A 16,295-nucleotide genomic window follows, 5' to 3' on the forward strand; every position below is an offset into this window, starting at 1 on the left:
CCAGAGTCCGAGCAGCCCAGTGCTCCATCCCCATGGCACACGCCTGGCCCCAGGACCACGGCGTCTAAGACCCAGAAAGGACGGTCTGTTTTGGGGGCCCACACGGTGAAAAACCGTGGGCTCGGGGGCCTCAGGGTGTGGCTGACCTTGGCCGAGATGTCCAAAGTCTCTGATCCCCAGTCCCCTCATCTGTGCCAGGTGCCAGGTGACACCGACCACGCAGCCTGGGTCCATGTGCGCGCACTGGGCCACCGTGTCGGGACCCCCTGGGGACTCGGAAACCCCTGGGGACTCGTACCCCGCCGACACTGTCCGAGTTCACACGACCTCCCACGCAAAGGTCAGCGCACGTGACATCTGAGACCCTCTCACTGACTCTGTGGGTGCCCGTGAGGATCAGGTGGCACGTGAACTGGGGAGGCCTGGAACGTACTGGACACCTAATAAGTGTCCGTTTCTCTCGTCCTTTCATAGGTGCTGGCCATGCAAAGAGGTCTTTATTTTTCCTTTCCTCTCTCATCTCCCCCTTCTGGGGACACACAACGACCTCCCCGGGTCACCACAGGGTCCCCTCCTGTGGCTTATCCCGCCTGGCCATTCCCAGCATGCCGTGCGGCAGCGGGTGCAGACCCTGACAGGGGGTGGGGGCGTTCAGAATCGTGAGGGCAGCCCCCCACACGGGCTCCCCACCTCCTCAGCCACTGATCCTGCTCCAACACTGACCAGACCTTCCCTCATCCGCCACCCCGTGTCGTCTAGCTGGTGACCCCAAGTGGCACCCTGCGTCATCCAGGTTTTTAAAAAATACACTGATGCAAAGTCCCCTCCCTGGGGTTCTGATGAATCGCCCCGGAGTGTGGCCTGGGCACTGGGACGTGTGAAGCTCCCCGGTGATTCTACCAACACAGACCCTCAGGAGGGTGGTGGGTCTCCCCCGAGCGCCCGATGTCGGGGGGCGGGGGGGTCACCACTTGCCTGAAGAATGGAAAAGAGACGACAGACTCGTAGAACCTCCACGTCGCCACGAGGTCGATCCTGTTGGGGTTGGTAGCATAGTACCTCCAGGCAGCCTGCGGGGGAGAGGGAGGGCGCTGGTGCCACCCGACGCTTTCCCAGAGAGCCCCACCGCCGCGGGACCCTCTCTGTGTCCGCCCCGGACTCCTGGGCGTTTACATGAGCGCTGGGGCCACCCCCGGAGGAGCCGGGGTCGGCCTTTCCGTAGCTCCTCCAGGAAGACACAGGTCCTGGGCCCCGTCCTCTCAGGGCTGCCCCTGGGGCTGCGGGGGTGCAGGGCGGGGGTGAGCTGCAGGGCGGGGCGGGGGTAGGGAGGTGGGTGGAGTGGAATGCTGGGTAGAGACCCCTGAGAGGGTGGGGACTCCTCTGGTCACAGGTTCCCTGAGAGACTCAAACCGGTAGGAAGACAAGTATTGTCTGTTGTGCCGTGTCTGGGTGCGAGAGACAGGCAGAGATGGATGGGGCTTTGATTCTAACACATCGGAGCCACTGGGATGCTGGGGTGGTCTGGGGTTTGGGGGAGAAGGGGGCAGACTCTGGGCGACTGGGACTGGTCCGGAAAGGACAGTGTGTAGGGTCACACCACGTCCCACCCAGGATCGGACCCACAGAGACACTCACTGCAGTGGGCACGAGTTCACGCGGGGGTGGCCATGCAGGCACTCGGTCCCGTGTGGCTGTACCCAGGACACTCTACTCTCCTGTGCTCTGTGCTCTCAATGGCCCATAAGGCCTTGAAGCAGAAGGTCCCTCTGAAGAGGGACTACTGCGGCCTTTGTCACCACCTCTCACTGCCGTCCCCGACCCCTGGCCCGCGGTGGGGGGTGACAGAGAGCTGGCAGGCACCCAGCAGGACGGAGGGGTGCGGTGTTCGGGACTGCGCACGTGTGAGGCCGCCCTTCCTGTCTGGCCTACGGGCTCTCCGACCCTGGCAGATGTGAGGGGCCCCGGCTCCTCGGAGGCGGCTGGCTAGGCTCCTGGACTCGACTAGGCTGACTCTTCCCTGCAGGTCCCTAGGCCAAGACTGGGGCGGGGAGTAGAGAGACCTACGTTCTCCACTGCGAACGAAAATGTAAAACAGCAGCTGGGCTGGTGTCTGTGAGAGTTCTGTGTCTACTTCCTGACTGGCTGAGAACACGGTGGAAGTGTAATAGGACTGTCACTAAGTAAGCCCCAGAGAGAGGCCACATCGACCACCACAGAAATACCCATAATTCCCCACAAGCACGCATGGTCCTGGGTCCCATCCTAGTTCACGGGCATTCCCCCTCCTGTGCACACAGACGCACATGCAAACACACATGCACACATCCATGTACATGCACACATGAACCCCCACACGCACGCACACACATACACCACAGACCTCAACCCCTCCGGTGCGCCCCAGGCCCACAGACACAGACCTGAATCAGCTCGGCGGCTGGCTTCCTCCTTTTCTCAAAGTGCTTCTGCCGGTGCTGCTCCTGCACCTTGAGGGCCAGCCCGGAGCCCAGGATGCCCTGGAGGGAGAGTGCCCCCCCTCCGAGTCAGCCCCAGGGGACTGTCCAAGCCCCACGCCCAGGCCCACAGCGGCAACACTGAGTGATGGGGGAGAGGGAGTGGGCGGCTGCGTGACGTGGAGCCGTGAGGTCAGGAAGTCCTGACGCTGACACTCCGGTGGCCCTTTGCTCGGCCACGTCTGCCCACACTGCCACGGGAGACCCTGGGCAAGTCTCCTCTGTGCTGCAGCCCTGCTTCCTGCACGGGGAAGGGGGTGGCAGGGCCTCCCTCAGGACTGCGCGGCGGGACACGCGGGAGGATGCACAGGAGCTGTGTGGGGAGGGCCTGGCCCAGAAGCCGTGTCTGGTAGATGCGAGTGGAATTTAAAAACACTTCAACCGCTGGAATCATCACCTGAGGCTTGCTTTTGTGAGAGCTGGAGGCTCCCAGAAGTGTGATGTTCTGATTTCCAGGGCAGACCCGAGAAATCAGAGTGGGTTAAATGGGCAAGAGCGCATCCTCTTCGACTTGAGAGAGAACGGAGTCTCAGTCCCACAGCCCCTCTCCTCCGGGACAGGTGGGGAAAAGGATTTGGAAAGGTCACGTGCCCGAGGTCAAGCAGCTCAACGGAGGGCTGCACGAGAGAAAGAGCACCCCCAACCTCAGGACGGGGAGGGGGTGAAGGGGGAGGAAGCGGACTGTTAGATGGGAAGGGTCTTCTCAACCTTCGTGATGAGGAGCCGGGCCATCGAACCCTCCGGCCGGGCAGGCCTGGCCCACGACCCAGGGGCTCCCCAACGGCGGAAGCCCAACTGCTGACCCAAGGGAACCCCGGGCTCCCCCCCTGGAAGGGGGAGGCAAGCATAGCGCCGAACTCCTGCTGTTGTCACGGAGACTAGAGGAGATGGCACACGGGCAAGCACCGGGCATGATTCCCGCACACAGGGGGTTCAACAAGGGCTGTCGTTGTCTATGATCATGTTACTATTACACGGATAGCCACTGGGCTTGGGGAAATTATCGGGCCAGGAGTCAAGACTCGCTTTTGAAGGAAACGCATTTCTTTAACCTAAACAAGCCGAGGACGGGCCAGGGAAGGAGCTCCTGTATCGAAGAACCTGCAATGCGCAAGGAAGACAAACCAACAACTACGTGAGCTGCCCCAGGGGCCCTAGACTAGCCGGGCGACCACTTAAATGTCTAATCACTATGTTGTCCACCTGCAGCGAATGTAGTCATGTAGGGTGACTGTAGTTGAAAAATTAAAAGAAAATTTGAAAAGAAATAGGTAGGCGAAAGGCATCATATTTCAGCCCCCGAGTTGCCCACGGTGTCCCCGGGAGGCGAGTGTGGGACCTAGCACTCCCAGCGCGCGGTCAGGGACGCCGCGCCAGGGTCACGCCCGGAGGAAGGAGCGAGGAACCAGCCTACAGAAGGCAGCGCTGACACTGGGCCTTGGAGGAGATGGTTGGCGGGGTCACTCGCGGCAGAGGGACCGGCACAGCCCAGGGCAGAAAGGCGGGACACCGTGCACCGGGGGCGGCTAGTGAGTGGACAGAGCTGGCATTCGGGTCATGACAGGACGGAAGATGGAGCCGGGAGGGGGACCTGGGGCCGGGCGGGGAGGGGGCCCGCGTGTCGCACCGGGGTGAACGTCGGAGGCACTCACCGCGGGAAGGGCAAAGAAGGAGACGCCGATCAAGGAGAAGGTGGCCGCAATCAGACGGCCCTCCCACGTCTTGGGTGTCTTGTCGCCGTAGCCGATGGTGGCCAGTGTGATCTGAAGCGAGAAGGGCTCGGATGTGGGGCTCCCCAGGCAGAGGGGAACGGGGAGGGGGGGGCCCTGAGTCCACCCACTGGCCTCTGCACTGCGCCGGGCTGGGCGGGCGCTGGTGCCACTGAGAACAAGGTCCCCGCCGTGGGGGGGGGGGGGGGGTTCCAAGGAGCAGGGAGCTTCTATGCGGACCCCGAGGCCCGTGTCTGAGTTCGGGCTCCCCACCTACACTCAGTCACTCGGCACACACTTCAGTGACCGCAAACGTGTGTGCATGTGCCCACGTGTGCACTCGTGTGTGTGTGATTCGGTGCGTAGCCGTGTGTGCGGGTGAGCGCATTTACATGTATTGTGGCCTGTCTAATGTCTGCTGCGTGCTGTGTATTCCGCCGGGTTTTAAACTTCCGAGCACAGAAGGCAGGCCATCAGAGCAGGTAGCAGTGTGTAGCCCGACGGCCCGAGTTCAAATCCCAGGTCAGCGACGAACGGGCTCAGTTGTCTTCCTCGGATTAATCACTTAACTGCGTCACGCCTCAGTTTCCCCCACTTTTAAAAAGGGCCTAGTGATAGTTGTTTGAGTTTAAATACATTAATAAAGGTAAAGGGCGTAGAGCCAGGCTCTGGAGCCCAGTGAGCCTTCAGGGGGTGCTACCCTTGGTACCCCGTGTCCCTGCGGCTGTGGGGTCGGGTGTCTCTAGGTGTGTTTGAAGGTCGGTGTCCCGTGTGCATCTGTCCCTGCGTCTGTAGGTGTGTGGCTGCTAACAGCCTACAGCTAACAAGGTGAGGGCCCCAGTGCCCGTGGGTCCAGACTACTCCGAGCCCCAACCTCTTACAAACACCGCGGAGAGCCTGTGCGCTCAGTGTGCACAGCCAGCAGGGGGCGTCTCCCACAGGCAGGTCGGGAAACGCAGGAGGTCCAGCTCTCCCCTGTGGCTGCAGCATGCAGCTGCCCAGGCCCACGCCCACCTCTCTCGGCTGGAACAGTCCACCCCCACGGCAGGGACAGGGGGCTTTGACTCACCAGGCCCCACCAGAGGGCGTCTGCATAGGTCTCAAACTCCTCCTTCATCTCTTCTCCTTGGGCATCCACCTCCGGCACGTCTTTCTCCACCAGGTAGACAAGAAATGAAGAAAGGATGAGCGTCAGGAACCCGATGTACCAGGCGGTGATGAGCTCCTGGGGGAGCAAGCAGAGGACAGGGAAGGGCTCACGGGAGGCCGTGGGGTGGACGCGGGAGGCAGACACACTGGAGCTGGGCGGAGCCCACCGGATCCGTGGCCATGGGCAAGTGACTCCCTTCTCGGGCCCTCACCTCCCATCCTGTACAATGGGCTCAGGCACAGGGCCCTCTTTGCACCAGGCACACCACACGCACAGGGCTGCAGGAGGAGAGGAAGGTCTCCTCCTGGGGGGAGCTGGCTGCCACAGCTCACGAGGCTTCCCCGGGAGGCGAGAGGGCCTGGCTGCTGCCTCGGAGGCAAGGCTCGGGACCCAGGAGCCCTTCGTGGGTGCAGGGCTGGGCGGGATAGCGCTCGGTTCTCCTGGGAAGCCAACAGCAAGGGGGCGCCAGTGTGGCCCAGGGGAGAGAGCCGTGGACAGGGCCCCAGCCTGCCACCCAGTGACTGCGTGACCCTGGGCCAACGACCCCTCCTCCCCAGCCTCAATGTCCTCAATTTTTTAAAATGAAGGCTTGGACCGCAGACTTCCAGGAAGTGACGTGTATCGCTGGTGGAAGGCACAGTTTTTATGTTAGTCGCCTACTGATTGAAGCCATGTGAACAACAAGCATAAAAACACACAAAACCTATTATGTCCTTCATGTTACCACCTGATAGACCAGGATACGTGAGTAAGGAAACGGGAAATCTGGCCGCCAAAAAAACCAGCGGACGGGGATCCTGGGGAGAACATAACAGGACAACTGCAGTAGCATAATCAGTAAGATACAGTCTGAAAAACGTCCGGGCGTAGCAAGGAGGCGCAGAGGGATGGCAAAGACGGCATCGCTGGGGCTTCCGACACCCGCCCACGACACTTTTTAACGCTGTTTCTCTCATTCTGTCCAGGGTCAAGGCTTAGCATGGCAGCTTGCTATGGGCGGGAAGAAGGTCAAGGCCATTGGCACACACCACGTAGGGATTAAGCCCGTCATTCCCGCGCAGCCGCCAGAGAACAAAGTTGCCCATGTCAACACACGCCATCCACCTGACCGACCGTCTGCGGCCCGCCGGCTGGCCTTCGGGTCCCTGAGATCTTGCTGGCGGGTCGCTTCCCGCCTCCCGTTGTGCCTTTGCTGACATTGAACTGCCGCTGCCTGAACTGCCCTTCTCCCAGCAACCGCCCAGAGCACCCTCGCGCTCTCGTCACCGCCCTTATGACCCTTCCTCGGATGCTGGCCCCCCCCAGCTAAAGAGAGGGTTTACCCCTAGCTCCTTCATGCCTTTGCTCTCTTCTGAGCAGTCTTCTCTCAATGTCTCACACTTCATCACGCTCAGGGGCCGTTTGCTCTGGCTTCCCCCAGGGCCTCCCACGCCCAGTGCACGCGTGGGAGCTCCGCCCGCGGCACAAACAAGTCGGTGTAGATGGTGTGTGCAGACCGGCCAGCCATTCTCCTCTTCCGGCGCCTGCCCCGCAGAGGGTTCCAGAAGGCAGGCAGGAATTGGGTCACCCCTCCCCGTGCTCACGTGCGGGCACGCGCCGCCAGCCTCGCTGCATGTGGTTCTCGAGTTCCTACGTGTTGTCATGCCTTCTGACCCCGAATGTGAGTCAGAAGCTTCATCGGGTGCTTAACGTGCAAGGAAACACCGCGTGTGCAGAAAAACCGGCTGCGCTGGATTATTAAGGGGTGGCATAATAGCACTGATGAGGAGCGAAAATGGGTCTCAATTCTGTGCTTCGCAGTCTTTAAAAGGCTGTTCGGGGTAATTCTGCCTTTACGTGATTTTCGCAAGCAGCTCTGCGGCTGCATCTGCAGCCGGTGCCCGGCGTCTGGCGTGTGCCCGAGCCCCCGCAGTCAGGTTGGGGCTGGAGGACTGCGGTCCAGCCACAGAGTCCATCCTGCAGGATGCTCCAGGCCCCTCTTCCCTGGCCTCAGTGACGCTCGTGTTCAAGACAGACGGGGGGCCGCCCAGCCCTCATCAGACCCTGCACGTGCAAGGAGATGACAACCCTGCTGAGCTGCGTCACGGAGACGCCAGGGCTTCTTCGTTCTGGGCCTCTCCTGTCCTTAAAACTCTCGCTCCGTGTCACACGGGCCCTGTGCACTTGCCATCTCTGAGCTCCCCGGACAACACCGCCCTCCCACCTGAGGTCCTTTGCCCTGAGGTCTCCTGCACTGGCCTGCGGAGGGCTTCCCTGCCCGAGTGGGGGCACGGGGCTCTCCTGCCCTCTCCGGGGCCCAGCCGAGGCAGGGGTGTGTTCAACCCAAGTGGTCCCTGAGGTTTGGGCTATCGGGGGGCACCACAGCTCCAGGACTCTGCCTGCCTCAGTGTCCGCACCTGCTCGAGTACATGGGACTCTGGGAGGGATAAGACTGAGTCCCAATGTCCTAGCTTCTGATGTCCCTTGGAGAGCTGAGCTCCAGGAGGACTGGCAACAAACCACTGAATGCGGGCTCTGGAGCCGGACTGCCTGGAGTGTGTCCCACCGCATGACCTTGGGCAGGTCGCTTCCCCTTCTGCCTCTGCTTCCTTGTTGGTGCAATGAGGGGACAACCGCGCCCGACTCTTGGGGCGGGCTAACCCGTGTTCTGGGCACTGACCAATAGCAATGGCGCCGTCCCCATGAGCTGGGTGTGGTCTGAGTGCTCTTCACGGGAGGTGAGTGTGTTATTCTTCTCATTTCCCAAACATGGGTGGGAACCAAGCCCTGGGGAGGTCACACCAGTGGGGTTCGGATTCCCACCCGTCTGCATGACGTGGGAGCCTTCTCCTCCCATCCCACGTCACGTTGCATTAGCCCATTGCACCCCAGAGGCAGAGGCATTTGTGATCCCTGTTTCAGAAACGAGGGGACTGCAGGTCAAACGGGGCCGAGGGGCTGGTCCTTCGTATCTGCTGGAGCTGAGACCAGAGCCCAGGCCCACCTGCTTCTGCTCACCCCTGCAAACTGATTACGCCCCTCCCCCTTCCTGCTCCTCACTGTCATCATCATCATCATCATCAGTGTGGCCGAGCGGCCCCCGCTCTGGGAAAACCGCACTGAGGAGACGCCGTGGAAGGGCGCAGCGGGGAGAAGGCCGCGTGGTCTCGTGGCCTCCCCGTGGCACCTACTTTGCTGTGGGCGCAGATGGCCGAGCCCAGGAGCTTCCAGGTGCCGCCCCGCCGGTCCATCCGCAGCATGCGCAGGATCTGCAGGAAGCGCAGGCTCCGCAGGGATGTGGCCAGGACATTGCCCTGGTTGCCCACGGCGACCACGGGCACAGAGGCAATCAGCACGAAGATGTCTGGGAAAGAGGACAAAGGGCCAGTGACCAGAGCCGTCCGGGGCTACAGCAGGGCCAGCACAGCGGGTCCGCCAGCACATGCGCAGGTGGCGAGCACGGCTGTGTTAAACCGTGACATCCACCACGCACGGTCAGCAGGATGACTCTCCTGGGACGGAGGAGGGCACGTAGGGTGGAAGGTGCGGCTGGAGCCACTCGGCACGTTCTCCTGATACAAGGAGAATCTGCTGGAATGGAGAGGAGGGCCAGAGTGGCTGAACTGAAATACTTGGAGGGAGTCAGAGGAGTTAAGATGATGCAGATACCTTGAAAGGTAGTGAGCACCCCGTGATTAGAGGTATGAGAGCAGTCTGCGTGACCAGCTGCAGGCTGCTGTGAAGGGGACTGGGGCGTCAGACGGGAGGGCTTGTCGGACCAAAGGCCTGTGGAGGGTCCGTCCAGCCCTGACGTTCTGTGGTCCTGCACCTTCAGCCACCTCTGGGACTCGACGCGCTAAGTCCCCTGAGCATCTCTGCAGCAGACGCCGTCAAGTCACTCTGTGATTTCATCAGGAAGTTCACGCGGGCCCACACAGCACCAACAGGGTGAGTGGGCTACCCAAGTGCCTGCACACGCACCCGGGGCTCAATAATACCTCCGGGAAGCACCTTTTGGGTGCAGACACAGCAGCATGGTGGCATGGGAGGGCACAGGGACCAGGTTCGTCCAGACCTGGGTGTCAGGAGGGAATACACTACTTTCTACCTGTGTGCCCATTGCATGACTCAGCTCTGGGTGCCTCAGTTTCCACTTCTGGAAAATGGGCATAACGTGGTCCTACAAGGGCGATTCTCAACCCGCAATGGTGTCGCACCTGCTGCCCCCACTACAGCCAGTCTGGAGATGCACGGGCAATGGGGCTGTCACCGTGATGGGGTGCTGCTCCTCTAGGGACCGTGCTGCTCAGCATCCTGCAACAGGCTGGCTTTTGCACAGCCCAAGTGCACCCCCCGCCCCATGAAGGACCCCTGCTCCGTGCGGTCATTGGGAAGAGCAGGCACAGCAAGGGGACTCCAGCTCACAGTGATGGGGGGGACAGGGGACGGGTTGGCCTGGCCCTCGCAGAGCCCCGTGAATTCCCAGAAGTAACAGTGTCTGCTGAAAGTGTCCCCAGAGAAAAAAGGCACCAACAGAAGGGGACTCGGACTCGGCCCCGGCGGGCTCCGGAACGGGACTTACCCAACATGCACAGCGGCTTCCTGGCGAACTTCAGCCGCCCCCGCCAGCCTTTGTATCGGCAGCAGCACCCGGCGGCCCAGACCCTCAAGGCAAACTCGGCTCCGAAGACGAAAATCGCGAACGTTTCCTGTGTGGAAGACGAAGGAAGAGACTCGGGTTAACCGCGGTGTAATCCGCTGGGGTCGCTGCTCTGCTGGTGGCAGGGGGAGAGCGGGTGCCCTCCAGCCGGGAGGCAGCTCCGGTCTTCACGCTGATGGGCTAACAGTCCGAACAGTCAGGCTTGCAAAGTGGTTGCTTGCTCGCTCTTCTTCCTCTGTGTGCCAATGGATCATTAAAAAAGTCCCTCTATTGTATTAAAAGTCCCTAAGAAGTGCAGTTGGGTTGAAAAGAGGGTTCAGTGAAACTGGCTATTAATCCCCGGCAGCACCTGGCCCCACGGCCGAGGGGACTGCGCGGATCCTGGGCCGGGCGCCACCGGATAGAGTGTTTCATCAGGTTACCCTCATTTCATGTTTTGAGAAACCGAGGCAAGGAGTGGCTCAACAAGGTTCTCAGGGCTACGGAGTGGCAAAGAAAGAACCCCAGGCCGGGGCCGGAGCTCACGGCCCACTGCGTGAGCGCCACGCTGCTTCCCGGCCGCTGGGTCGGCCCCGCCTCCCCCTCTCTCCTTGGTGGTCTCCCTGGGACCCTGGGGGGCCACTGCTCTGCAGCAATCCCAGAACCTAGTTCCTGGGAAGCAGACTCACGTGCTCAGGTCTCAGCTCGGGGCATGAGGATCAGACAGTGAACACCCGCCCTCAAGAGGAACCTGCCGATTCTGGAGCCAAGGATGGTATGTCCGTGTGACCACAGGTTCTGCTGTTTTCGTGGACCCTAACTGAGGGACGGGGCTGGCACCTCTTCCCCGAGGAGGCTAGCCGACCCCTCATTCAGCGAGGGCGGGGTCCGTCAAAGGGCCAGGGGCCGTGCGGGGCTGCAGGAGGAGCCAGCCCTTCCTGGGGCCTCTGCCTGGTGCAGAGGAGGCTGCATCCAGCCCGTCCGCGGGTGCTGCTCACCTGGTACTCCCACATACTTCAGGCGGGGATGTGAGGAGGGGAGAGGCAAGGGTGTCGGGTGGCTGCTGAGGATGTGGCCCCCCTCTGTCTCCACCCCCACCCCCGGGGGGAAGAACGGAAAGTACAAACAGGCAGAGGCCCCCGGGGGGGGGGGGGCGGAGGACTGAAAGTTTTATGTCACAATGAAATTTTCACTTGGCCTTGTATGGAGGAAGAGACCCTTGGGGTTTAGGAAGGAAAAGCAGAGGCAGGGGTTCAGACGGAACACCCCTCAGTGCCGGCTTTCCGAGGACCGGGAAGCTGTGCTTTGGAATTTAACGGAGGTGCACTGGTTTTTGCTCTGACCGTCTCTCTGATCTGGAATAAGAAACGGCACCCCCCTCTCCACCTGTGGCCCCGCCCGCAGACCTGACCGTCTGACCCCGGCGTTGCTTCCTCCTGGGCCTGCCCTGGGTCAGAGACTCCAGGGAGCCAGCTCCAACCTGGCAGAGCCGCGCCCAGGAGCAGCCTCCTTGCCTGCGCCGGGGAGGACCAACCAGAAGCGTCTACCCCAGAAACGCCGCAGCACCACGGAGGGCCCGCGGTCTCACCAGTAGCAGAAGCCAGTCTCCCGAAACGGTCTCGTACTCCTTGAACGTGGTCAGGACGGCCAGAATCAAGCACCCCAGGACGATCAGGAACCTGGAAGGGAAAGAAGAAGGGGACTAAGGCAGCGTCGAGTCCGCTCCCCGGCTGGGCAGGAGGAGGGGACAGACGGCGGAGTGAGGCCAGAACCTGCATCCGACACAGGCATGTGCGGTGGGGTTCCCTTTCGCCTCCCAGCAAACGGCATTGCAGGCAGGCGAATGCTCCAGCTGGAGACAGCAAGGCTGGGAGAGGCGAGACAGCGAGCACGCTCCCACTTTACCAGCAGGTAGAAGCCATCCGTTAGTCGGAATTTGGACTAGATCGCCTGGTCCCAACCCCAGGGGCTGCAGAGCTGCCCTGCCCAGGCCAAAAGTAATCACACACTTCCGTAAGTCATCAGCAATGGGAATTAATTAATGACATACCCTGCACATATAGGACTATGATTCTCAAACATATAAAAAAAAGTTCTTCGTGGAAAGAAAACAAAAACTCATTCTAAAAATTGATCAATTCGGTGAAGACCTCTATTACCTGAGTATGTTTGGGGCTTTTTTGTTTTGTTTTTTTACAGCCAACAGGTACTCAAGGAAATAACCTCTTTTAAGCGGGGAATCTTCAGGATTGTCTGTAAAACTGCAAAGCGTTCTCCAAGCTGTGAGGAACAGGAGCCACCACATTGCATGGCCCAGTCCTTGGAGAGTCTCAGAGGGGTCGGCTGGCTCACACGCCTGCCCCGGGCAGGAGCAAACTGCAAACAATCCTTTTTTTTTAAGATTTCACTTATTTATTTTTAGAGAGGGAAGGGAGGGAGAAAGAGAGAGAGAGAGAGAAACATCCATGTGCGGTTGCTGGGGGTCATGGCCTGCAACCCAGGCATGTGCCCTGACTGGGAATCGAACCTGCGATGCCTGGTTTGCAGCCCGCGCTCAATCCACTGAGCTACGCCAGCCAGGGCCACAATCCTTTGAGACCTCTCTCTGTAGACTCTGCGTGCGGGGTGGCGGGGTGGCGCCCGTGTGCCCAGGACTCATTGTTTCCACAAAGAAAAGCGGCTCTTCTCCCCCCTTGGTGGAGAGTCTTTGGCTCAGTGGTCATCGCCAGGTTCCCTGGGTGTCAGAGAGGGAATTTACGAGCCAGGGCCCGTGAGTGGGGCTTGCTACCGCACACTCAAGCTCCCCTGCTCCACAGAATCTGGCTCTCCCCCTACTGGGCCCCAATCCGCGCTGTTTTGGCTTGCTTGTGTACCCACGTCCTCATTCATTCAGTACTTACATGGCACACAGTGGGGACACGGAGCTGTATTTCAGCGATGGATGAGCTGCGCCTGTCCTCATGAGCTCACAGTCCCGACAAGCGGGCAGCTCTCTCGTGGGTATTGGGAAGGACCACGAGGTAAGGAGGTTTGGATGTGTCCGCTCCCGGCCTCGGCTGGGGGCCTGAGTCCCCGGCTCTGAGCCTTGGCGGTCCTGACCACACTTTCCCATCAGCGCAGCTGCCGATCTGCAGACCCGAAGTTCAGTGTTTGCAGCCCCGCCTCAGAACCCGAGCAAGATTTTCAACTCCCTCCTGCGTTTGGTTCTTTTACTTTAAATTCATGACTCTGACCCCTGCCTGGAACCTGCTGACCCTGAACCCCTAGGTCGCTTTGCAGGCGATGAGGATGAGGATGGGGTGACAGAGACCAGGACGGTAACCACACCCACCATGAACTACTCTTTGGTGATCACTGACCACCCACCACTTCACAACGGCCTCCCACTGTCGAGACGACCACACCCCCCTTAGAGACCAAGAAACTCTTCCGGAGGGATTACTAACACCGTGGTAATTGTGCTGTCAGTAACAACGCCACAGAGTCTGCGGTCCAAGGTCACGGGCGCGCAGGGGGCTCTGGCGCTCCCCGTGGTGCTCGGCAGTAGCTCGGTGACTTTGGGAACCCCGCTGGGCCCGCAGGAATGACACGTCTCCCCGGAGGTCACAGCTGTTGTAAGGACCAGGGGAACAATGGGTGGGACATAGACGGCTTCTCCCGGACACGGGCCCATCACCCATCTGCCAGGCCCCGGGGGCCCTGCAGGGAGCTGAATCCGTCCCTCCAGATGCTGCCGGTGCAAACCCTCGTTCCCTCGAGGTTTTATTCGCTTCGTCCGCAGGCTCTGGAGATAAGACCTAGATGCGAATCCCCTTCTTCCCGTTCCACTGTGGCACCTTCGGCAACGTATGCGACCCTTCTGCCTCTTGAGTTCCTCATCCGTGAAATGAATCCGACAGAAATGCCCGTCCCCTCAACTGCTCCGTGACGAAATCCAGGCCAGGCGCCCAGAAGCACGCCTGGCCGAGAGCCAGCCTTCAGCGCGTGTGAGCTGCCATTCTGTTGCGACCTACTGTCTGCACACCCAGTGCCCCTGGGCCCCGGGCACAGTCCTGGCTCTGGGGATGCAAACAGGAATAAAACGTAGCCTCACTTTCAAGGATCTCTTTGTCCAGTGGAGGAAACAGGACAGTCACAGGAGAGTGTAGTTGAGGTCATGGTCCCAGGGTCCACCACGTGCTTTGGGGGCACAGGATAGGAGGCATCCAAGGGGCTGTGGCCGAGGGAGGGACTGGAAGGATACTGGAGGCTTAGTTAGGGCTGGCCGTATGTCCCACTGTACCCTGGACATTCCCCATGCTATGCGTGTTGACCTGGGCCGTGGCACCCAGGGTATTGTGCACAAGTTCACGGGCACAGAAGTTGGTTTGATCTCCTCCTTTAGCCAGGGGTGTAGACCTTCCATGAGCTGGCCTTGCCCTCCTCACAGCCTCGTCCGCTGCTGCCACATCCCAGGCCAACCACACCGAACCATGGCATTTCCACAAACTCTTTGAGCCCATGGGCCATTTTGGTGCTCCCCTTCCCTGCCCACCGCCCCCATGATTCCCTTCCTCCGCTCGCTAATGCCTCTGCCCACAGTGCCAGCTGCTCTGCGCACACGCCCCTGGGGGGTCCCTCCCTTGGGGTCAGAGAAGCCCTAAGGCATTTCCATCCCATTCCTGAGCATTACAGAGGCCATTTTATAACCGTTTGCTCACACGGTGCAGTAGACAAAGCATCCCCTCCAACGCCTGGCACTACCACCCCCCTCAGGGTGAGACGGCCTTTGTCTAGTGAAACGGTCTGTAGCTCCAGGTGAGGCTGATAAACTTCTCGGCAGTAACAATTAAGAAATCAGAGACGGGAGCTGACCTTGAGGGCTGGGAATGATAAGGAGATATGGCCTAGTCAGATGCTGAAGGGTTTTTAAGAACAAGAGTGTCTGAAATTTCAAGTCTGTGGCCCTGGGTGCAAGCCACCAACCACAGCCCTGGGGGCGTGGCTTCGTCGTGAGCTGGCTTCCGACTCGGAGCTGAAGCCCGTGGCCGGGAAGAGGGAACAGCTCGGGGGCCCGCAGCTGACTCATTCAGAGAGACCTGAAGCCAGACTCTGAGGCGCCACCGACACCCCCTATCTGGAATGTATGTGAATCCCGGAAGATTCTCCGAGGAGTGCGTATGGTGGGCACACCCTAAGGTGCCTCCCCGTGAGTCACACCCTGAGTGCGGGTGGCACTTTTGACTTGCTTCTAGCAACAGAAGGCAAAGATGATGGGCTGTCACTCCTCAGTCAGGTTCTGTGATGCAGCGAAGGCAAGGAGGTAACACGCCCGTGACTGCGTTCCTTTATGTAAGACTCAGTCTTAGCAGAATGCAGCCAGAGACTCTCCTGCTGGCCTTGGAATGAGCCGCTGTGTTGTGAAGGGGCCACGACACAAGACACCGTGGTGGCTTCTAGGACCCAGAGAAGCCCCCAGCCGATGGCCAGCGTGTAAGTGGGACCTCAGTCCTACAGCCACAAGGACCGACCAATCAGGTGAGCCTGGAAGAGAACGCCCAAGCTCCAGAAAGGAGCACAGCGCAGGCCGAAACTGCTCTGTGAGACCCCCAGCTGAGGATTCAGGGAGGCTGTGCCCAGGTGCCCAACCCACAGACACTGGGAGACAGTAAACACGTTTTGGTATCAGCCACGGATGCGTCCGGTTTTGTAGAGCAGGGGAACCCCCGCGTCACCCCCCATCTCATCCGTCAGACCGCATCCGGGCTGCACTCGCATGTCTGGTCTACGAGACTCCACTCCCTGAGGGCAGAGACTGTCCTGTTTCTCTCCGTACCCCAGCGCCGATCTCAAAGTCTGGCACTTATTAAGAACCCCTGTCTGTTTAGAGGATGGACAAGGACAGTTTCAGAGATGAGCCATTGCCTTTTCGTTGGAATAAAATGCCAAGGATATCAGGTGGTTTTGGAGAGACAAGGCAGAGGGGATGCAGAAAAGCTTTGCTGGGCAGATGAAGGGTTTGGGCTTTATTTTCCAGACGATTTAAAATATATATATATACACACACACACGGGTATATACATGTATGGGTATATATACCTCCACACCCACACCCATATCATCTTACCGGTACTCACACCCATCTCCACATCCACTGCTACATCGTGTCCACCTGTGCCCTTGCATCCATCACCATCGTCATCGCCGTCCCCAGGTCTCATCATCTACATCTATGTGCGCACCTACACCTGCACGGCCCGCCTCTGTGTCTTGTACCCACAGCAGGGTCTTCGTTGCCTGCGCCTCGATGGACTAAGGCTGCCCTG

General features: G+C 60.0%; 1 protein-coding gene across 1 annotated transcript in view; it reads right to left on the bottom strand.

The window, feature by feature from the left end:
* Window positions 1-16,295, bottom strand: part of KCNQ3 (potassium voltage-gated channel subfamily Q member 3) — a 203,052-nt gene that overhangs the window by 26,926 nt on the left and 159,831 nt on the right. Inside the window, exons 2-8 of the mRNA XM_045861097.1 lie at window positions 11,579-11,669; window positions 9,934-10,060; window positions 8,543-8,715; window positions 5,292-5,447; window positions 4,166-4,276; window positions 2,421-2,516; window positions 976-1,070 (exon numbers count right to left, since the gene is read on the bottom strand). Of these exons, the coding sequence (XP_045717053.1) occupies window positions 976-1,070; window positions 2,421-2,516; window positions 4,166-4,276; window positions 5,292-5,447; window positions 8,543-8,715; window positions 9,934-10,060; window positions 11,579-11,669 (849 nt within the window). The remainder of the gene's footprint in view (window positions 1-975; window positions 1,071-2,420; window positions 2,517-4,165; window positions 4,277-5,291; window positions 5,448-8,542; window positions 8,716-9,933; window positions 10,061-11,578; window positions 11,670-16,295) is intronic.

The sequence above is a fragment of the Phyllostomus hastatus genome, unplaced genomic scaffold (assembly GCF_019186645.2).
Source record: "Phyllostomus hastatus isolate PE091 unplaced genomic scaffold, TTU_PhHast_1.1 phas_scaffold_21, whole genome shotgun sequence".
NCBI lineage: Eukaryota > Metazoa > Chordata > Mammalia > Chiroptera > Phyllostomidae > Phyllostomus > Phyllostomus hastatus.